Here is a 24,825-nt window from a genome sequence, read left to right as displayed (position 1 = left end):
ATCGTTTTTACTAGCAATACTTCACAAAAAAATGTGAGGTTATTTTTCAGCATGGCACAGTGAATTAGACACACATAACTCCTGTGGTCACAGGCCGCTGCATATCTAATTCTGCAAACACTGTCAAAAATTGCTTCAACTATTATCCTTTCTTATTTTGACTGTATTCAACTAATAAATAAATGATTCTGAAGGAAGTACATTCCTCAACAAACTATGAAGTTATTCAGGCAGATTGCTTTCTGCAGTGTACAGGTAAAACTGAAAGAAAAGCAATAACAAGAAAAGTATTTATAAAAATATATTTCACAAAGTAGGAAACAATACAGGAGTTTCTCTGAATACAATACATGGAGTAAATAAACAAACAATAATATAGCTTCAAAACAAAGTAGAAAATTAAAATGATTTGCATGTAATACGTAGTTTTATTATACAATTGCTACTTCTAAATGGCAAGTTTGCATTACAAATTGAGTATGCTTGCAGCTTCTAGTGTTGTTCTTTCTCTGTGTGCAAGAGCCCTGGTGCATCACTATGAATATTATAGAAAAGAAATGCTAATAACATAAGCAGTAAAATTATGTACACACTGGTTCCTGCTCTAATACAGTGGAGAACTATAAGCATGTTTTTTACTGTACTGTGTTATGTGTGGATTTCTAAAAGTCTATAGTTTAAATATTCACATGAACCAGTTTACTTCCAGCTGTTTGTGCTTGTATTAAAAACACCAGGTACTAGATTTATGAAGAAGATATAAAACTGTCAAAAGTTTTCTCTGGGAAAGTTTTATTCCTGCCAGCATTCTCTTAAAATTCAGCTACTGCAAATGGATAGGTTACTGCTTTAACCTGCAACAATTTGTCATTTTTCTTTTCAAAATGTACATGTATTAAACATTCATTATATATAGAAAAAAAATCTAACAGATATAATTTAGTTTTCTTCATAATCTTACTCTATAGATTATCAGTCTTAATAAATAAAAGCAGTAATGGACATCAATAAAATATTTATTTCAAAGATTAAACAAATAAATTCGATCTTTATCAATAAAATCAGCAATTCTTTCATATTGTAAGTCCATCCCCTTTCACAGTTTTTTATTTCCTTTCAGAAGATGAAGCACAGGATTGATCCTTCTTCTAGAAAAAGATCCTTTTGTAAAGCAAGGTTTTGTAGCCCTGCCTCTGAATCTCTGCACATTAGTAGGATTTATTACCCATCACTGGAATGGATTAAGAACATGTGAATATTTTAAGGCTTGACACAATGTTTAAAGATGATATTCAGTCTGTGGTTATGTGGCCAACAATTACTGTATGTACAATGTATGGTCACTGCACAGTAGAAGCCAGTAGGAATTTACAATGCTATTTCTATTCAGCATTGCTAAGAAGACCAAGATATTGCTTTTAACATTTCTGTGGCGGGATCTTTGTTGGCAATGCAAAAACAAACCATTAGCTTTACACGTACTGGCAGGAGCTACTGTTCAACAGCAAAATCCCTGCAAGTCCATTTCCTAAGAAAGCACCAATTTCTTTTTGTTCTTTTCAATTCACTGAAGATAATCAAAGATCCAAATCTCCATCTTCAGAGTGGTCAAGTGAATATCAAATATCCAAAGACTTCTAGACACTCCACATACTTTACTTCACACTCCACAAGACTTAACCTCCTAACATACACTTTTTTTTTTTTTTTTTGGTTCAACATTACAATGTAGTTGATTTTATAGATGACTGGCGCTAAACTTGCCTCTAAAACAAAAAGCCACATTAGTGTTAACTAACAGCAGTGGCCCTAGAATATTACATGATCATTAAGTCAACAGTGAAAAAGTTTGTAATCCACTGTCAAGTTTCTTTGTCACTCTCTCCAACTGAGTAAAGTTCTCCAAGTCTTTTAAAGCGAGGACCCCATTCACTGAGGTAGTCAAAATTCTGATCTGAGTCTGATGTAGAGGACTCCAAAGAGCTAAGGGAACCAGCCGCTGACCCTCTTCCTTCATAGCCATAAATCTGGATAGAGTCATATGGTGGAGCCGTGGGATCATTATCGGCTTCATGAAGCCTTACATTAATAAATTCATCAACATCAACACCATTAGGGACAGGTGCAAGACCCTGCCTGGGCATAAATTGAAGATCAGGCTTAATATCCTTACGAGGCAAAAATCCGTTAATTCCATCCGGATTTTGCAAAGTTGCAATGTCAAAAGCTTCTGTATCCTCTTCTCCACCTCCTTCATCATCATAACGAATAATATTTTCCCTCACATCTTCATCATCTTTGATGATTAGAGGCTCATTCTTATGTCTTCTTAGTGTTACAAACAGCACCACAATGACTGCAAAGAAAGCATCACAGGCTGATTAGGTAAAAAATTTCCAATCAAAGCACTACATGTTAAGTGCAGTTGTGGAGGGTTGCTTTTTGTGAAAATAAGAGTAATAAGGGTGGTGAAAAGCTGAAAGACCTGTAACTTCAACCCCATTCAAGTGATGGAAATTTGATCAGAAGCTCTGGTTAGTCCTCTAGTTTTCTATTATCAACTCATAGTAACATCTGCAGCTCAATTTTATATAAGCAATAACATTCACGTACTTCCATTTTTGAGCCTTGAATTTAGACAACAACTTTTCCCTTTGGAAAGGTTACAAACCTAGATGAAGTCAAGCTATCATCATTCACTGAGCATAGTCTATAACAATCTACATTATGGATGGAGTTTTCCAAAATTAAAGGGTGTTTTTCTGAAAATATAGCCCTGATGACAGAAGGAAATCGGTGTCTTGTTTTGACGTGTTGCAACAGACTCATACTATATAACTGAAAAGAGAATGAGACAGTAAGGGAGAAAGAAAGAGCTTAGACACATCCGTTTCAGAATCATGGACAGACGCATAAAAAGCTCTGAATTGGTTACACTGTTGTTTTTGCAGCTTAATGCTGAAATCTCAGTTACCGATGTAAATCTCAGTTAAAAAGTGAAGCTGCAAAGCGCAGAAATAGGCCTCTTCCTTCACTGTTCTCTCCCTCAGTTGCTTGATGTCGTATACAAATTTTGTATGTTTTATTAAAATATACAGTGCTTCTTAACGTGTAAAACTGTAATGTCTCTTGTGCCATTACAATCCAGAATAAACTCTTACAAGTCTTAGAAGATACAACAAATCCATTTTCCATCATGTGCACTATATACTGTGCCCACCTTGCTACTTAACATACCTGATTTGATTTTCAGTTTTGTATTCCATACCTGTTTATTATGTAACTTGTGTGTAAGACTACTTCAGATTGGGACTTTGCTTTATAGGCTTTTGTTCAGTTCTTAGTACAGTAGGGATGCAGTCGTGGCAAGTCTCTCAGTATTGCTGCGCATTACATTCTATTAGATTGTATGTCCTTCTACGGGACTCCTTTGCTTACTTACAGCCACCCAGGAATCAGAAAAATTTTGAACAGCAGGCTGTGAAATGAATACATACCTAGCAGCAAAATGATGCATGCTAATATTGCAATTAAGGCTCCCATACTGAGTCCAATAGGAAGTACGTATGCTTCAACGTTACAGGACTGGACAATACCATCACTGCTGCAACCACAGACTCGAATAGTGAGAGTGCTAGTGCTGCTCATGGGAGGATTCCCACTATCGCTTATTATGATTGGCAGTAGATATACTTCTTGCTTCTGCCGGCTGAATCCACTATGCTTTGCCAATATGCTGAGAGTATTATCTGAAAAAGTGAAAATTTGCATTGTTTCACCACATAGAATAACTGCTAAAACCACAGCTTTTTCTTAACGCATTCAGAAAACCACTATACAAACACATATGCACATTATTATACTCATTATACCAGCAGCATGTGACACAGAAATCCTTCCCCTTTCTGTCTGGCTGCCCATGCCCCGAATGAGCGAGTGCAACATACGCATTTTCTTGTGTCCTGTGGTATGATCATAATGGCAACCCCTCACTTTCTTCTCTGCGTGCATCCCTACAGATGTTTTCCCATCATGACTCATCACTGGTTTTCAAGTCACACAGTCATAAAAATTCAACCAGTACAACAAAGAGAGAAGTGAAATGTTAAAGTAACCCAAACTTAATAAAGCACATTCATCAATTAAAACAAATGTTCCATGCATTATAAGCACAAATTACACAATATTTTGCCCTGCTCTGAAGAGTCTTCTTTTTTATTAATGAGCAATATAAAGACAAACAAAGGAAAAGCTGAATGTATTAAAAGTTGTAGGCTTAATTTTTGGCGATTTAAACATTTATTGGGCCTCAATGATGAAAACAGAACAAATCAAAACAGAATGTGTCTCCTATGAAGGCAGCCAGAGGAAATGAGTCTAGGACATTCTTACCTCGGCACACATATGCAGATACTTAATTCTAGAAACATATAGAGGCATCTGACTGCATGGCATCCTACCCAGACATGAAGTTACACAGTTAAACCTCTCATGTCACTCAGTTCTCAGTTCACCATCAAAATGATTACAAGTTGATTTTACTTAGGCTAATCATATAGATTCTATTGTATATAGTTGTAAGAATTATAGATTCTAGCCATTTAACTACTATCAAATATCAATGATTTTGTATGTGCAGAATGCTCAGGTGTAAACCATGATTAGTAAGCATGTCAAATAGGCAAAACACTTTGATTTATTTACATACTTAAATATTCACTTTAGCTTTTAACTGCCCTATTCTGTGGAATTAAAAAAAAATCGATTCAGTATTATGAGTTATATACTAATGGAGTGCATGTTGTCTTGTACTAGTTTGTTTTTTGTGTTCATCAAGAATAAGACCATAAATTAATAAAAAGACTTCGACACACACAGAATAGAAATGCATGTGTGTGTTACTGAGGAATCCAATGACAATTTAAAAATAAAGCTGCACAACATATTTGGGAGAAGGAGATTGTAGCTCCTTTCATTGAACTCTCTTCCCCTGTGCTACCAAAGTTAATTTTCCTGAAGTATCGTGAACAAAAGTAAGCCTCCTGATATTTTATGCTATAAAATGGGCACATGCAATCACTAAATGCCATTCCATGGAAGGAAGGAAATTAGAGAGGTATGTGGCAGGCATAAGGAAGAGAAGACTTGGAAGGCAGCCAACGTTCATATGACAGGTACAACAAAGACCCAATTCTTGAGTTTAAACCAAAAAAAGGTACCCAAAGTGCACGACAACATGTGTATGCACATACATATAGTGACTGTAAGAAAGCTTTATATCTACTTTGATCTTGGTACTGGTCAGGTACTCACTTGAAAACATTAAATAGTTTAGAAATGTTTAATTTGTACTAACAGTGATCACCAGGTACATTTCTGACAGCCCATGGTATTTGTGCAGCATGTATCTCTGCCCCAACATAAAAGACTCATGCATGCTCGAAATAGCTGGCAGTCCATGAAGTACAAAAGCCAAAGAAAGATACAGAGAAGGAAGCAGGGCAAAACATTCATGAAGCAAATACTGTAAAGACATTTTTCACATCCAAAAATATAAATTAAAAATGCAGTGTTTTGTTCTTGAAGCCCTTCTTAATAAGAAGGCATATTAATAAGAATGAAACATTACTAAACTTTATCATGTGCTGAATCTATATCAAGATATCAATCAGTATATAACTCCTATAGTTAATTCATTACTTTCATAAAACAAAACACAAAGAAAGATTATTTGATATTTAAGCACATGGGGTAATTGTCTCATACAAGAGAACAAAGAAGGCTTGTTTTCCCATTCAGTGACTAACAAACTGAACTTCGAGTAGGCTTCTTCTGAAGTTCAGGGTCTTTGATTTTGCAGTATTCCTGTATCCCTTCCATGGTGGAATCACCTACCAATCACACTTACGCAGCCTAGAGAGGTTCTTACTATAATTTATATTGCAGGTTATGTAATAATTTCAGCATTTTTCATAGCATTTAGTGTATATGAAACACCTGAAGATGAACCTAAAAATTAACTGCTTTATAAAGCAGTATAAATATGGTCACTTCATAATACCTTTGCAGAATAAAAAGGATTCCTAATGATTTTTCTTTCCAGGAAACCTGAGTTTTTATCTATTCAAATTGGAAACAGTCACATCAAAACTGATGGCACCCTGGAGCTAAATAAATAGTCTAGTCGTTCCTTGTGCCCTTTTTAAAATTAAAGGAAGCATATGTGTTTACTGAAGATAAATTTCAGGTATAAGCTCTTAAGAATTCTGACAACTCAAATAGGACCAAACTCCTTGATGATACCCAGTGTTATACGTGCCACTCTGATGCAGTGGAAAAGTCAAGTATGTTTTAAGTCAACAATTAGCACACATTTAGAGTTAAGCAAAAACTGCACTTGTCCTTCTTGGTTGAATACGTCAGAGATTTAAACACACATGTGTGCAAGTTAAACCACTTCCAGGATCATACTTGCTCTCTAGCTGAACTGCAAGGAACAAAGGGAAATGTTATGTTAGTAAAATAATATTGTAACTAAGTTTTCCTGAATATTGGTATGTTTAGCTTTACCAAAGTAAGAGTAACTACCACACCTATTGTAATGTGTAAAAGGTACATTTTTACCTAAAAGCATTCTTTTCCTCCTCCACACCCCTCTTTTTCAAATACTGAAAAATAAATATATCTGTCCATTTGACTTTCTCCTGCAAAATTAAAAATATCTCAGCATAAGTTGCATCCTTAATCTTTTTGCTTTAACCTTTCAAGGGAGAAAAAAACAATGTGGGGCTCAATTTCTATCTCTTTCTGTCTTTGAGACAAATCCCACTCAGAAGCATCACATCTGTAGTCATTTATTCAGAACTCCAGAGACTTTTACAGTTATATTATACAGTGACTTCTTTTGCTCTAGAAATCTGTACTGATGCAACCTGTTCCTTCCTATAAGCCTGCTACAGTCCTTCTTTGTCCAAGCTGGAGGAAAGGATTGATACGCTGAGCCCTAGCATCCCTGCCCTTTACAGATATGCAAAAGAGGTAAGGCACCAACTTTAGGAAGAAATGAAAAAAATGAAGCTGCTCTTGTTGGTGACAGCTTCAGTTCCCTTCCATCTTTCTGACACACTCACTGCTACTCTGCCTGGTTCAGAAAATTCTAGTAAGTCAGAATGAGAGAGTAAAACAAAGGAAAAAAGGAAGAGTACTATAAAGGGACAAATAGAAGACGGCAGAAAAAAACGAGAGTAAGGAGGAAGGATGGAGAAAATAAAGTGCCCATTTCTGCCTATCAGTGAAGCTATGCTGAGTATAAGAAACTACCTGGTACCAGTAATGGCTATCAATTCAAGTTCAAAAGAAATGAGATAAAGTGAAAGATACACAAGATATTTGGGACATTTAGCTGAACTATTTAACTGTAAAAGAAGTAATGGCTGAATAGTTAGTACTATGTAAGAAGAGATGCAAGACAAGGAGAGAAGAGAATAACATTTCTTCTTTTACAGAGGTTTTTTTGTTGTTGTTAAAAACTGCTATGTTAGACTAAAGTTGAATTTGCTGTGCCCAGAAAGAAACTGGCAATCAGAAGCAGTCGATAGGAAAAACAAAATGAAATGACTGAATTGTTTTGCCAATGGATGGCAAGTACTCAATTTTGCCTTGGGAATTTTGTTTAGCAACAAAGTCCTTGCCCTTCTTTGCTATGTCCTAAAATAAATATAACTTGGTGTTGCTGGAGATGCGACTCTTGAGTGAAGAACAGTGACTCTCCAGTTGACATTTTAGTTGGTTCCTAGAACTTGAAAATAAATCCTAGCAGCTGATTAGCAATAAACTCAATTTATCTGATTTGCTTTCTCCTCTCTGTGGATATTCCCCTTACCCATAGCTGACAAAACAGCAGGAATCTCCTCCAGGAACAACCTCCAGCGCTGCTGCATGAATTAACTTGGCAGCAGGTGCTCAGCAGGAGAGGGGACAATCACTTTCCACTCATCTTTCCAATTAACCCACTGATCCTTCATTATAGCGCTGTTCAGGTTATTTATTTATTCATGTTACTTTTAGCAAAACAAGGAAAATTACATGCAGAAAAAAAGAACCCCTCTCTGTTTATAAAACTCTGCGGTAACCTGCCACAGGCAAAGAGAGACACCAAGTCTTTACCTCCAGTCAGTGAGGTATATTCAGGAGGTCCTTTGGCATTCTCAATCAAAATGACTCTCCCTGAATTCTGTATCCTTCTATGTGGGGAAGGGATTGAAGAAGTTAATTGAAATGCCAGAGTCCTATTAAATGCCATGTCACTGATGATGTACCAACTACATGGGATGGACTAGGAGCTATATTCTGTCCTGCAGGCTTAAGGAATAGTGTAAGATAAGTGATCTTAGTAATAGTCTTAACTCATCCAAATTTTTGCATCAGTGCATCAGTGTAAGGTCAGAGTAACACAGCTCCAGGAATACATAACTACAATTTAGATCTGGAGCTCATTTTTACTTTCTTTTAAACATGAAACCAAATCAGTCATTTAGATCACCGGATGACTCTCAGTTTCTGAAGTTTACAAGCAGATTTGTGAAACAACCATGAAAGCAACTGTTAAGGGAATATCTCCCTCACAGCTGGAACAAAGAATGACAATGCAGAAGGTCTTTACAAGATGTCCAGTGTGATTTCTAGACAAAAGTAGTTTGAATAACCACAACCGAGGACATGCTCACCACAGGGCCAAGTGCTTCCTGCAGAGTCCCAACTGTTCTCAAGACCTCCTGATCTCTTTTGAGGTTCTTGGATGAAAGATTTTGAGAAAAAGTAAATGTAATAATTTTAATACAAAGCTACTTTTGGATTTGCTGGACATGAGTGACTTTAATGGCATCAACATCAATCTGGATGTGAAACACACAGGCAGGAGTCAACTTCTTCATCTTCCACTTTGTACTAGAATGCATGTTGCAATTTTAAATCAGACAATAAAATGACAGAATGGAAGTAAAAACAGAAGCAGTCCGTTTACATCCAAGAGTCATTTTCTCTGCACACATTATTGCAATTCTTTAATTCCCTCATGGTCTCTAATATTTTGAGATCAGTGGACTTCCCTGCTGTGTAACCTTACACCTACATAGCTCTTTTTCTGTCTTTCTTTTTCTATCCCTTTTATAATGTTCTCAGAAAGATCAAATCATTAATGGTATTCAGGACTTTGTGGTAGAAATTGTTATCTATGCTGGATATGTTACTTATGTGAAGAAAGAATTTTAACTGGAAACTTTACAGCTGGAAACACTAGAATGACAGAAATACATGTTTCCTTCTGTTTATTAAAGCTATCTTTTTGTGTACACTTTTAGTCTAAAACAGATTCTCTGTTATACAGAGTCCTTTGGCACAAGTAGAAGAGCAGCAAGAATATCCTTACTGTGATACTCCCTGCTTTTTTTGATAATGAAAAGACAAGGACAGCTCATTCATTTCCTTTCTCAGTTCATAAATGACATCTATTCTCACATAAAAACTTGAAATAATGGAGTAATTAAGTTATTATCATCAAGGTTTCAGTGGAAGCTACCAAAGTGCAGGCAGAAAAACCAAAATGTATGACATTCTAAGAACTGTTAGCTATAGAATATTTAGCAGTCATTTGAAAATGCACTAGAAGAGAACATTCAAGAGCATGCTAAGATAGCATTTCAGCTCTCTGCATAACTATTCATTCATGTGTGTTCCTCCTGTAATACTTACTATTCAGTACTGGAGACCTTACAACGTAGAACAGATTTTCAAAGGATCTCTACTAATACTGGTATTTCTGTTTTTCTTCAAAATTCAAACCCAACGACAGAGAAATAGTGGAATATAGGGAAGATTCCAATACCCATTTTAGAGATTGGGAAATAATAAAGTTGTCCAAAGACACAGAGGTGTCTCAAAAAGTCTATAAGTCTATGAGCTATAAACCATACCTAATCATTAGTCTTTTGCATATTTTCTCAGTAGTGCATACCTTTCTATGAAAGGATTTACAAATAACACATATTTAGATTGGTGATATCACACTGCAGAAACAAGACCAATGAATGCAGCCCCAACAATTCACAATTCATAGTCCCACATGTGATATCTCTCTGTCAACTCAACTGTTTTGAAATCTTTTTTTATTCTTGTAATTACAAAAGCAGTGGGAAAGAATATTCATGACCTGCTTTCTGATCTAACACAAAACCCAGAAGTGGCAACTCAAAGCATACCCTCATCAACGTCCACCTTGTAAAAGAACACTATTTGTAGACGGGCCCTGAGCTGAAAAACTGATTTGTATGTTTCAGACTATGCTTAAGTACAAGTTAGAAGCATCTGTTTCTTGCTTCCAAAAGAATGCCATTAAAATGCTTTGAGAGACACACCCGTGTTTAGGTAAGACAGGTCTTTTTTGTTTCTGCTTTAGGCTGTAACACTTTTTAAAGGAATACCTGATTAAAAGGGAACAATTTTGAGTTTGCATGTTATAAATTTGCCAATTGTTAGTAGATGAAAAAACAATCTATTTGTTCATTAGTATTAGAATAACAATTTTGTTTCATGGTTAAACTTGGCATTTTCAACATGGATGTATTTATGCACACCAAATACATGTTTATGAGAACGCATATATGTATATACATTAATATATATACAACTGTATCATGTGTAATATTTTACACATGTACAAGATCTTCCTTGATGATTGTCTCAAACAAAATCCTGTTGAACAACAGTTTACAAGAAAGATGACACTTTGCCTAATCTGAATGGTAAAAGCATAAATGTTCTATTCAGGTAGAAGGCTTATAAAATAATTTGAAAATAAAAAGAGGACATTTTTATAGTATATTTTGTCTGATTTATGAGAGCCAAACCATATGGGCACTGAAGCATTCACAGGTATTTCAAACTGACCTGCTTTTCATGAATGTCAAAAATTTGTGATGTCTTCAAAAAAGCAGATTGATGACTGCTATCAAATTCGATAGCAGACATCAGGTTCAAAAGAAAAAAGTTTTTGTGTTATAAAAATTCAGCTGACTGATCAACCTGTCTCTCCTGCACCATAGTAGGTCACATGCCATACTGAAATATATAATGGCAATTCACAAAACATTCCTATGACACATTAGCAAACACCTGAATGAATTTTTATTTTTCTAGAGACCTGGACTTTCTGGAATCCCTTAAAACACCAATTAAAAAAAAAAAAAAGAGGAAAAAAAGTATTTCATGGGAGAAAATGTACTGATGAGGAGAACAACTGGAAAATGTCACATGTTTTGTACCTTTGATTTTTTCTTCTTCTTTACCGATTGACCTAAATAATAATAGCTTATACCAGAATTGAACTGTTGAATCAACAAATGAATAAAAAAACCTAGACACATTTCCAGGTCATGTATTCCTTTGTAGAAATACAAAGTGCTGCTGGGAATTCTGAATCATGAGCAAAGTAATATTTAATCATGTGTAAGAATACATCATTCTCATATGTTAAAATTCCTTGGAAAGAGGAATAATCATGTTAACATTACTGTGATGCAGAACTTGTAGTAAATAAATTCTTGACAGAATTAAAAATAACAGAGAAATTAACAGCAAAGTGATGGAATAAGCACTTCCTCCTACCTTTTTCCTTTGAAAAATGTGAACTTTAGATAATAGTCTGTATAATTTCTAGTTCTATTCCTTTGGAAAAGTCTGAACTTTAGATAATTGTCTCTTAAGTATTCTAAAACTTTCCTTTGACCTTTAGTCCAGCGAAGCTATAATCAAACATATCTATATGGTCACTTGCACTCTAGCAGCAGCTCTTATATTTTGTACCTTGTTTTTTTAACCCATTGAAGGAAGGACAGAAAATCCCTGCTGAAGAAGTAATGATGTAGAAGCACGCACTGAGTCTGAAACAATACTAGTTTTATTGTTAATGGGGTAGAGAAATAATTAGGACACAGTACCTCTCTCTCTTTTTAATTTGCAGATACTTATGGCAAGTCAAACCAGGGAACTTTGGGCTCTGAGTCTAAGCTACACAGTTACCACAGTTGTCTGAACTGTACCCAACATACCTGATTTTAATCTCACCCACCCTGATGTTATGCCCATTTATCTCTTCTGAATCCCCTGGTGCCAGTTATGATTGACACTCCCGTAATCTGAAGCAAATTCAGGCCAGTGAAGATGTAAGATATGCTAAAACAGCACTGGCTTTTGCCTCTCATTTTTCTCTTCTGTATTCAACAAGCCAGCCACAAACTTGTTTACTAATAATCACATTGCTTTGACATGCTTTACTTTATTCGGATCGCATCACTACATGGCATGTGCATTGAATGTTACATCTGTAAAGTGTAAGAATTAATGCAGGTTGCCAAGCTCTAGTTTAGAAAGAGAGATGAAATGGCTGTCAAATGTGCTTAGCATTAAAAATACATTATTAACACAGCAATTTGCATAGACTGATGGATCATTTTTGAAATCTACATATTCTAGTTAATTCTATTATCTTGTTATTTTAACCAAAAAAGTTTCAGGAAGTAGTACTGTGGTTTATAATGCTTTGATAAAAGAATGGCTATATTTTGCATTTGAACCAAGAACTCTCCATTACTGAGTTACCAGATTCCAACAAAATGCTTCAAAAATAAATAAAAAAGCCAAAATATCCCAAGGCTTTGCGATCTGTATTTCTCTTTAGGGATAATGGATTCTTACTCTTTCTATGAATGCGTACTTACCAGGGCAGTCTAGGAGGTGAAACCAATGAAAAGATAGGTGTCTAAACCCGTTAGGTCACTGTGAGATTTACAGTTTTACACATTACATTGTTTTGGGGTTCTCTTATGTGTAAAGCTAAATCTCAAGCACATTCAATGAAATTTATAGTACTTTTGGTAGGTGATGGAAGAGTTCCAAGAATTCCATCCTATGTTCTTCGCTTTCCTCAATTCACGCACATCCTTCAATTCATACTTTAGCGACTCACTTCTAGGGTCTGGAAAAGTTCAGAGTCTTCACGACTATGAAGACAATCACAGATGTTTCAAGTGAATCTTTCTTTCTGGAATGTAAACTATGAATACCATAGTAAAACTTAAGCAGGAATATTTTGGTTTTTAAATGTGATGTGTTCTTGGCATTTCATTGAGTTTCACACTAAGCAACTGAACATCCACTTCTCCATGCCATGATAAATGTCTTTTCCATTCCAATACTGTATGGAACATATACATGCACATGGTAAGAATTTAAAACAATTTACCAGTAGATCATGTAACAGTCCTTTAAAACTGAATCTGGAATTGGATGTATCAACCATATTGAAGTTTTGTTACAACAGTTAGAGAGCCAAATTCAAGCCATACCGGTGTATTTCTATTATGCTATTACTTTTTTTATAATGTTCACTTTGAAATACAGTGGCAGAAAACAACCACCAGACTATAAAGAAAACAACCAGCATTTATTGGAATGTCACCTATTTGTACTGGTGTAATAAAGGTCTTGTCAGCACTTCCATTACAAAATGCCAATTTTCAGGGGTTTATAACTCTGACATAACAACTTACTATGACAAGAAATTTAGAATGTGTACTCTCTGCCAAACAGCATTGAAAGTTAAATACGACTTACATTGGCTGAGGCATTTTAAGTCAGAAAATAAATTAAAAAAATTTTGACTTAACATTTTCTTGAGCTGGTGCCACTTAAGAAAAAAACGTGGGTTTGATTTTAAAAAGTGCCAGATCCTGCACTTCTTATATGTGCAGAACTCCCTCTAACTTCACTGAGAATAATTTCTGTGAGAGAACTGAAAGGAGTGCCATTATACATTTTTGTAAATGTCATCAAGAGTTATATTAGCTTTTTGTAATTTGAAAGACTGAAATGCTATGGTATAAGATTGCCCCTGGGCACACAGGCAGCATGATAATGACTGTTTGAAGACATTCTCATATGCAGATTACATATAACAATAACAATTTGTTATCATCAGGCCATTAATGGCAGTAATTTATACCTCTGTCTTACACCCAAAGTGTACACATAATGTCTTATTATATGCACACCTCTCAATGAGGACATGTCTCCTATGGTGAAGACTAACGGCCATTTGAAATGCAGGAAACAGCAAAATGCATCCAGAGAAGGAATTTCAGTAAGTGAAAAAATGCAATTACCTGTCTATAGAGTGGAATAGTTTGTATAAAGTTTTCAAATGAAACATTTCAGATACTCGGGAACATTTCTGCACACCATGTAAACATTACATAGAGAAAACCTGGCATAGCCAGAAGTTCCAAACTAGCATACACAGTCAGATTACTGAGAATCAAAGCAGGTCTACAGGAACACACGTGCATATGCATTTAAATTTCAAGACTGGGACATGCTGCAAGACCTGTACGTTGCATGACACAACACTTAACTTGGAAAGAAGAAGGAGCTGGGGCAAGATGTCAACATTTGAATTCTGCCTCACCACTGTAGAGATATTACAAAGTCAATGCTTATATTGGTAAATATCTGCAAACTATAGCATCAGTTCATAAGATGTTCTACAGTTTTCATAGAATCACAGAATGGTTGAGGTTGGATGGGACCTCTGGAGGTCAATCTGGTCTACCCCCCTGCTCAAGCACAGCCACCTAGAGCCCAGGACCATGTCCAGACAGCTTTTGAATATCTCCAAGGATGGAGACTCTACAAATAGTAAAACATTTGTTAGTCACAATTGAAATATGTTTGCGACAAAACAGAAGACATCTTATTCATTCATTCTCTTCGTATCAAGCGGAGAAGCTACAAGGTACAAATATACAATGCATCTCTATGCTGAGAGAACAACTTGCCTATCACAGTGAAATTGTTCCCTGTTGCCTGTTAATTCATGATGAAGAGTCTGACAAAGTACAAATGAAGTGTATAGGCAGAAGCTGCAATAAAAATATGAAGCAGGACCAAGTAGAACTATTATAAGAGACGAGGCAATTCTACTGGCAAAGAGAACATTTTAATAGGCCAAAAAATCCTCCATGATCATGAAAGAAAACTTAAATAGTCAAAAAGAAGAGCAGAAAAAAATGACAGATACTTTGAGAAAGATACATATTTCCTTACTGGGAAAAAGAAACGAAAAAAGATTAAGAAAAACAATTTTAGTCCAGAAAAAGCTAAGTTCTTTATACAAAGTTTTGAAGCAAGTGGTTCTGCTAGACAGACTGCATTAGAACTCTATAAAATTTTTAGCAAATACATCTTTTTGTCTTGCATGTTAGCAGAAGACACACACAGAATAAGAGAAAGTTGATTTGTTATAAGACTATTATTTTTCTCATTTAAAAATAGAAAATAGTAGTACAAAGAGAGAAGTTGTAATGTTGTGGGATACATAAAGATGATATAGAAGGAGATGTACGGTGTAGAATCAAGTCTAAACTACCTTCTTCTATATTTAGTATTCCAGCTTGTACCACAGATACAACAATGCTTTAGCTACACCTGTCATTAGATTGGGTTCCACCATTTCCTTCCCTGAGCTGCAGAATAACTTCTACGTGTTTTCCAACTGGGAGTTTCAGAAGAATCCAAAGAAAAACCGTAATGCACTCTTGAAAATCTCAGTCTTTACCAATCCATAGGGAGCTGCTAATAGGTGCCATTAATGTCATATGCGAGTATCAGAGGAATGTTTTAAAAGAACGTCTGCAGTGTATGCATGGCACGATGACAGGCACAGTGATTAAATTACTTGTCCAAAATCATACAGGAAACCTGTAACCAAGCTATACGAAACTATTCTGAACTCCAGAACAGTTCCTTAACCAAAAAATCACTCCTGTAGAGTAATCTTAGATCACAAGGTCTTAATCTTTATTGGGGTGAACACTGTATAATTTACAGACGGGTCATATATAATGGATGAAAATGTTATAGAAAGTGACATGACAGAGTGAAGCAAAGTTAGAGAGTGACAAGTTCAAAAAGGCTACATGAAACATTTTTATCTTATTTCTTATTATTTCCTATAACCTAGAGTTTAGCTTCAATTTTAGGTTAGACTGAATGAAAGCTTCCTAACAAAACACAAACAAAGCCAAGTAGCTCTGTGTTTTTATGAAAGCAATATGAAACCGTTATGTCATTTATTACATTCTAAAAACTAAAGAGAAGAAAAAAGCCAGTGTTCATGTTCAAGACAGTCCAACATTCTATAGAATACAGCAGAGTACTTTCATCAACATTCAGTGATTATTATTGATGCTCCTTTTAAGGTTTATAACTGCAATACTTAACTCCACTCAAAACTCCATAGTTAAGACTTTATTGCTGACTTATCTCTTATTATAGAATCATATGTATGAAAAACAATTACGACAGTGTTACAGTTACTGCTCAAGAGTGTACACAGCCCTTAGTCTACAGCAAAAGTGAAGTTTACTTACTTGAGCCCACAATTAGTTTAGGCCAAGCTGGGGTGATTTGACTTTGCTATCTTAATATGGGCAGACAGCTATCACTGCGTTGCTGATTCACTGTAATCTGACTACGCATCCATCCATGTTACCTTCGAAGGACCCCACTAGCTCTCCCTCTTCAACACCATCAAGCAGACATCTGGTCCTTTTCTTGAAGTTCTTCTATTTATCTCTCCCTAACAAGCTGTCTTATTATCTCACTTCAGATAGGGGCCCATCTTCACTCCCTCTATAATCAGCACTGATTACCAAGTATGCACATCCTATCATTTTAGGATATGCAAACTCTCTCCCCAGACTAGACAGGTCAACTTATGCGTTTAATTTATTTTCTGCATTTGGCTCAGGATGTAAGATCTTTGCATTCAGTAAAATCATGTACTCTACCTCTTTTCTGGCCTTTGAATGGATTGCCTTCTAGGCATATTTATTATATAAATATTAAATACTAATAATTACATAAATATATCACTAATTACTGGATGCTTGCCAAATAGAATACATCCTAATTAGAGAGAATTAAATGAAGACCAACAAAGTGACTCATTTTACAACAAGGCCACCCATACAAATTACAAAATCAGAAGTTGATGGGAAAATATCATAGGTGGTAGAAAAAACCCCCAACCAACAGAATAAAAGCTTTGTCTCCCTTATTCTTTAAAGCTTGACATGAGAAGCTCTGGTCAAAATGATTAAAATTGCAGATTTCCTTCAGTTTGTCACTGCTATATTTGCTCTTGCCAGAGAAATACAGCCCATTCTTGAACAGTCATCTCCTTCAAAAAGGAGTAAGAAGGAAATGAAAGGGTATGGAATAAACGTGACCACACCAGACAGGTTCAGGAGAATGTATAGACATAGAGTTCACATAATAATTAATATAACGGTCACCTCATAGGAATAATAACTGTGATTCCAATAATAATTACTTCCTTCCTGTACATCACTTGTGTAATTGGTTCAAAACAAGATGCAAATTGGAACACGGTCTTTGTCTTTTTAATTCACATTATAACGTTAGGTGTGCAATAGTTATCAGACAAGCCTTGAGGCTAAGTGTGAAAAATTAATACCTTCTATTTTAATGGAGGAACCATGTGCAAATCATCTGTATACATTATACCTGTTATAATGACAAAAGGAGATTTTTACTAATCAAAGGAAAATTTAACAGCTAATATGTGATGATTCCTGCTTATATTGTTTTCATTTTTAGCCTATTTAGATTCTTCCTCTAGTAGAAGAGTGTTGGGGTTCTTTTAATGTTTACTACAACTGAAACTTTAAAATGGGACTCCTATCTAGTTTCTCATTAATTGACAAAAGAAAACTACAATTAGAGCAACTAATAAATTAATTGTTATTCCCCGTCAACAGCCTGTATTTTGAACATGATAAAACAAAGAAACATTCCATAATGAGAGCAACCAATAAATTTACAAGGTACAAAAAAATGGTCTTGTGCCATAATTACCGATTAGGTACTTAGAGAGAAAATTCAAATATTCAAAACAAAACAAAACCTAACAATGAGGTGAAAACAGAGAGGGACTTCTTAAGATGCAGTATGTCTCTATCAGGTAATATACTGAGGTGGTGAAGGGGTAGAGGCCCTACCAGAACCTTCAGCTCTAGGACATCATTCCTCCTACTCAGTGAATGAAACCCAACCAAGCATAGTCCATGCACTGTCCATGAACACTTCCACTACAGGAGTTGTTTCTTGCAGAAAACCTGGAGGAATTAGATCCACCCATGCAACCAGAAGTGGTACTTTGGCAGAAATCTCTTAACATATTTTCAGAAGATAGTTGATTAAAAATCTGGAAACTTACCTCCAAATATTCTATATTCACTAAGTTATAAATACTACTATGAAATACTTGTAAAGTCCTAGAATATAATTATCATGGGTGCTGTTAGCTTTCAAGGCCTTATGTTTTAAAAGCACTTAGGGAACCTTTGAAAATTAAAGGGCTATTGGATCAATGTTTCATTGGAAGACAAGTTCCAGAGAGATGGTACTGCAGATCTTACTGTTGTCCTGATAGCACTTAGTTGAGAAGTTTTGTAATCATTAAGAACAACGCCTCTCTGTCTGCTAAGCAATTAAGTTTTGAGACCCTGATTTAAAGTTTATTTTCCCCATCATGTGGCTGAAATTAAGTCATGCTGAAGATTCAATTTGTTCTTATCTCTGTTAATTTCTCTCATCCATATTCCATAATATTACTAAAATAGATTCATTTTCATGCTAATTTGCTGACCAAATTCTTTTCCTCTTTTGTTTTGTTTTCATAACCTTTTATCCCTTACTTAGTCTTTTAAAGTCATGGCAGTGTTGCTTACTTTTCTTTAGTTCTATTATGAAATTAAAGAAATAAACTGGAAAAAGAGAGATAAGTATGTTACACTATCTGAGTGTGATGGAACTCCTACAGCAGGAAAATTCACAGCTGTCCAATCCATCTCCTCATCATGAGTAAGCACTGTCGTACATATGGTGCACAACACTGACCTCAGATCTTTTTCACTCAGATTGCATCTGGTTCTTAATTAGTTTGATTTATAAAATGAAACATAATTGACGCCTTGGCAACATTATGTTGCTAGCAGCACAAATAATAAATTAAGAATGAAGTGAAGTAAAAGTCTCTTTGGTCATGTATGCATAATGGCATGTTGCATATATACAGTATTATTCTGTATTTCATCACTGACATTTTATGTTGTTTTGGGCTGGGTCATGTTTACATAAATGTCCTGAAATAGCTATGTAATTGTGATTGATTCATATGATAAAAAAAGGCACTCTCTGCAAGCATGTGATGCTGTGGAAATTAGTCTTATTTTCCAGTGTGCATATACAACTCTTGTGTAGTTGTCTGAAAGTTTGTATTTGTGAGGCTTGGAAAGAAGTTGTCGTCACAGAGCTAAACTAAAACAGGACTGAAAGGTTAAACAGCATTTGGAACAGAAGTGCTCTCAGCGAAACACTTTGCCAGCTACAAAACTATAAAAAGTACAGACGTGCTGGGGAACACAGCAGAGCTGAAGAAGAGCCTAAAGATGCCTAGAAGAGGACAATCGGCTTACCAGATGGCCCCCTCCTTGCTGGTTCATTCATCAGGTTGGCCTGTCCAGTCGAATGAAGACTTGATGGATCACATCTGGCTTAGGGCGGAGGAGAGAGGGAATCTGTCTGGAGCCCTGCATCCTGAATACAGGAGAGGAGTGAATAAGGTTTCAGATGGACAGAATAGACAGAATGGTCAAAGTGTGGAGGAGCTTGGTAGCTGAGTTAGCCTTTGAAGAGTTGATTCTATTTTTCTGACATTCAGTTTCAGCTACAGCAGCTATGTGCACCAAGAAGGGTTCATCTCTTTAGCCTATCGAAGTGGTGAAAAGCATGTAACCATTGTAAGAAGGTGTAAATCATCCAGATAGGGACAAAAAGTATGTTTGCAGAGGAACTGCACTTAGTCTTCACCTGTTCTGTGGTTCTAATTAGAAGGGAGTCCAGAAAGAGCAGTGATCTGCATGCAAGAAGAAAGATGGGAAAGACAGCAGAAGCAGGTGTCAGTGAAGGAAGTGGCACACAAAGGATTGGAGTGGAAAATGCTGGTTTCCCATCTACATTAATGTAATCTTCACTTCAGAAAATAACATCACATCCTTCTATGCCAGAGAAGTTGTTTCAAATCACACTCAACTGATATTCAACATCAAGGAAAAACAGAACATCAGGGAATAACAGAACATAGTCAATAGTGATGATAGTAAAGCAAGAAGAGGGAAAGGAAGCAGAAAGCTATCAGGTATGAAAGATATATACTGAGAATATTTTCACTGACATTCTCAGACTAGATGGGACTAACACTACTGTACCATGGAAAACTGTAACCTTGCTAGGACCACAAAATGGTATAGTAGAAAGGAGTTGAATATATTACTTCAATTGCAATGTGAAATCATACAATGGAAATGGAAATGCATTCAGTGCCTGGCAAGACAGAACATCTGAGCATTACTGGAATGTATTGGGGTCCCTTGGTAATATTATCATTAACTTGAAATTCTACCAGTCTCCTGGAATTTGAGAATAGTCTAAAGATCTATAGTACCAATTTCCACCTCACGTTGCTTATCACTTTATCAGTAGCAGAAAGGGCTCATCTTCTTGAGTCTTTAGACACAGTCTATTACTTCACAGGATGACATTACATCTCAGAATTCTGTCAGATATGTAAATATGAAAATTGATTGCTTTTCCTACAAAGAATGATCTAACGTAGTTTCTGATCCAAAGCAGTTTCAATCAGGTCAACTGTCTAAGGACTAAGGATGAAGGAACCCGAGTATAATAAATAAGGAACTGCACTTCCTCTGTTATAAAAACAAATTATTTCAGGGACTCGACACTTACCCCCTAATGCACAACCACTCTCCCCAGGAAAAGCATTTGCACTGGCTGAATTCCATTGTTTGCATATTAATCGAGTGGAAGCTAGAATCTGTCCTTTCCTTTTTCACGCCATGATATCCCTGCCTGCATGCTTCAATAGTGAGGGAGGTAAGGTAGCACAGTGTTCTCTTATCACCACACAGTCGGATCGTAATTCTTACATGCTTTCCAGCACACAGACCAAGACATACTTGAGACATTCCTAGAAAGGGACTCGGATCCATCAGTGTAGTATTACTTGTAGATCATAAGTAGAATGTGGTAGTTCAGGCCTGTAAATCACATTTTGTTTTTTACTGAGAAAGGTAAGTATGCATCCAAAATATAATTAAGAGTTTTCTGAAATACAATTTCATGTCAGAATAGTCTAAATCCACAGACCTAAAATGTTTCATGGAGTTTATCTACCTTAACTATCACATGATTTATTTTGATAAAACAGATCTTTCTACTCAGCAAAATATCAACATCTTTACGCTTTCTTGTTTTAACTTCTATAACTCACAACTTATAAGCAAAAAAGAACTTATTGAACAAAATCTTTCAACCACACTAAAAAGGAAATATTTCAATAATTTTGTATTAACAATTTCATTATTAACTATATCATTCATAAAAAAAACCAATAATCTGGGGTTGTTCCAGTATTCTCAGTTTATAAAAATGTTGAACTTTGCTATTTAAACAGCTCCAGTTTTAATGCCATGCTGAGAAAAAGATTGATAGTATGATATTTATAATACGATTTTTCACACTATGAACATTCCTGGAGAAACATGACGTGTGCCTGTGGATGGCAGATTCTGGCACAGAAGTGCCAGATTATAGGTTAGTTTGTGTTTGTTGTTTTTTTAATATATTTGAATAATTTATTTCTGACTCTGCAGCTTTCACACTGAATGCACCTTGCTATGCAAGTATTCCCTGTGATTTCTGGTGACAAAACTATGCCTATTAAGAGAGATGCTGATCAATGCTGTTTCCTAGATTATGCAGCATATTCTTTTACAATTTTAGATGCAGTCTTCTAGGTGTTATTCCATACCACTAATATTGACAGACATGGTAGAAAAATATTTACTTATAGGATGCAAGACACATCTCTGATCACATCACTTAATTTTACTTTTCAAGAAAACCACTAACAAGGATGTGATTTGGTATGTTTTAGAATTGTACTTTGGAAGTCTAATTATTGATATATAAAAGAAATGAGGATGGTAATTAAACACATTAGAAGTATATAAGCATGCGCTTTCCCTTGAGAACTGCCATTGTGAAACACCCTCTGGCGTAGATAGCAGCTGGGCCACAACGTTTCCCAAGGCTCTTGAAAAATTGCATGAAACTGCAAAAATGTATGAGGATTTACTGCTCATATCCAAGGAACCATATGGGTGCTGTTATTCTAGATGTTCATCGTACATCCATCAAGAAATCATGGGTTTAATGATGTCCTTGCTAAGGCAATTTGTACCTGAGGTCAGTGGGTTAACTTTGAAATTGGGCAAACTGGAAGGAGGGGAATGAAATAGCAGTGCCGCCTCTTAGCTCTCTGAGGTATATATTTGGAAAGAAAAGTCAATCAAAAACACAGAAGGAGCTCTAGCTGGCAGCTGAGACAATGGCAGAGAGACTTATCGAGAAATGCCAAAAGAAACCGATTCAGGGAAAGAAACTCATTTTAACACATGAGAGTTACTCTTGTGGGAACAAAAGACTCACCCTCCAGGTAGGCATTTGACAGATGCTGCTAAAAATATTTTCAGGAAAAAGATGTGGAAAAAAAATCTAGGTTTTGTTACATTAAAAACACAGTGACACAAGCACTTTCAAAAATGAAGTAGTGCTGGTCATTTGTTTTTATTATTTGGGATATCTAAAGGAGAGGCTGCATGTAATTGTCTTCTCTGGCTATTTCTAAATAGTTTTTGTTTATTAATGGTAAAGAGGTGATGAGAAATAGCAAATATTTTTAAAATAAGATGTGCAATAGTATACAAAGGCATGCAAGCCAGTTAGTGATTGAAGTGATCATAGCAGGCTATTTCCTTTGAGGTACACGACACATTGCCTATACTTTCAAGGCAGCACAATGAAGGCATAAGTGACAGATTAAACTTGCTAGATGGAAAGAACAAAAGAAATGGACATTTAGACATGAACATTCTTGGAGCTATTATAGGTATCATAGGTATAATAGACTAAGCATGGCTGAGAATAAATATTAAGTTCATTATAGAGAACCAACAGAAGAGTTCATCACTGAAGTACGTATAATACTTCAATTTAAAAAGAAAAAAAACATCTTTACTATACACTCACTAAAGTCAATTTGGCCCAAATTCATAGCTCAAATCACTGGATGGACATTGAATATTTTGGGGAGAGGGGAGACTGATTACTTGTAAGGCTATTGGACTTCTGCAGGAATACGAACGCAGGCCATTAAGATGGTTCTCTTAACCCAAAGATAAGGCCTGCCCATGTTCCAAGCAACCCTGTGATTGCTTCTACTACATAAGCCCTAGGAAGAGGCATGTAATATCACATTTTTACAGTAGAGATGCACTATTTCTTCTGTCAGAAGAGTTACTGCATCCAAATGCACTGTAGAACATTTGATTTGGGGTTTATTCCATTAGGAAGCAGAATTTGGCATAAGAAAAATGGGATAGTAATGGAAACATCTTTTGGGAAAAACTTTAAGTCTCTTTATGGCAAAGATGTATTTGCTAGTTTTTGAAAGTAAAAATTGCATTGGCAGCATATCAAAATGTTTACATCTGTGAAAACACTTTTATCACAAAATTCTGTTCTCACTTGAACACCTAAGGAAACCATAAGAACATTAGGAATTCAATGCTGAAAACAGGTACTGCTGTGAGCGTGTTGTTTGGGATGCAGGAGACGATCCCTGTACTGGCATTAGATTCTAGGTAACGCTTTGTGAAGACCACTCACCTGAAAAAAGACTGTCAACAAATGCTAATTCCATTTCCAGAGGTCTCATTTCAGTTTCCTGATGCCATGACAGTACAAAATCCTTATCAGTTGTCTAAATTCCTGTCAGTTTTTTGTCATTTATTGTGATCCTACAGCTTTTTGCAAGGGTTAATTCCATTCAGCTAAGGAATCTACAACGCATTGCTAGAGTGTATCGACACCTGCCTAAACATCAGATATTTTCATCTGGGGTTTTAGTTTTTTTCTGGTTTGAAGTTTATCAGAAACTCTACACAAAACATTTATTTTCATTTTTCACATTTCTGCTCCTATGCTGAAACCCAGCACAAAGCCATGTGAGAAAGAAGTGACCAGACTGTCAGTCTATATGAGTTTATGCAGTCAAGGATTTGTTATGTCATGGAGTCACAGGCTGAGTCACCAGGAATAACACAGAAAACATTACATGATTTTCATGTTGCATTAACTTGTTATACTTTTATGAAATAATTTGATTATTTCTCTTGTGAAGGGATAAAGGTTTATGCATCTGGCAACCTACATAATCAGTGTTCCTTGCATTACAGTTCGAGAGAGTAGGATTGCTGTACTTCAGATTATCAATAGCTGCCCATTTAGCCAAGGCCCAAAGCCTAAGAAAAACTACTTGGTAACAGACATTTGAGCTCGGAAAAGAATAGAAAGAACAGATCAGGAGATATGAAAAATAAAGATTTCTAAGAGATGATCTGAAGACATTCAGTGAGATGTATGAAGACATTTAAATTTACATTTTTACTTACATCAGAAAGGCACTACAGCCTCTACAGTTTTGGGCATCTTGTCTACAGAAGGGATTGTAGATAGGCAAATTTAACAGACCAAACAAATAAAGGA

The 24,825-nt window shown here is 35.8% G+C and overlaps 1 protein-coding gene across 1 annotated transcript in view; it reads right to left on the bottom strand.

Annotated features, from left to right (window-relative positions):
* Nucleotides 1–1,862: 1,862 nt before the first annotated feature.
* Nucleotides 1,863–24,825, bottom strand: part of CDH8 (cadherin 8) — a gene marked incomplete at both ends in the record, with an annotated part of 135,265 nt that continues 112,302 nt past the window's right edge. Inside the window, 2 exons of the mRNA XM_082319601.1 lie at nucleotides 1,863–2,356; nucleotides 3,498–3,749. Of these exons, the coding sequence (XP_082175727.1) occupies nucleotides 1,863–2,356; nucleotides 3,498–3,749 (746 nt within the window). The remainder of the gene's footprint in view (nucleotides 2,357–3,497; nucleotides 3,750–24,825) is intronic.

Source organism: Platalea leucorodia (genome assembly GCF_965183815.1).
Source record: "Platalea leucorodia genome assembly, chromosome: 8".
Taxonomy (NCBI): domain Eukaryota; kingdom Metazoa; phylum Chordata; class Aves; order Pelecaniformes; family Threskiornithidae; genus Platalea; species Platalea leucorodia.
The sequence above is the reverse complement of the archived record's forward strand: the minus strand, read 5'-3'. Positions and strand labels throughout refer to the sequence as shown.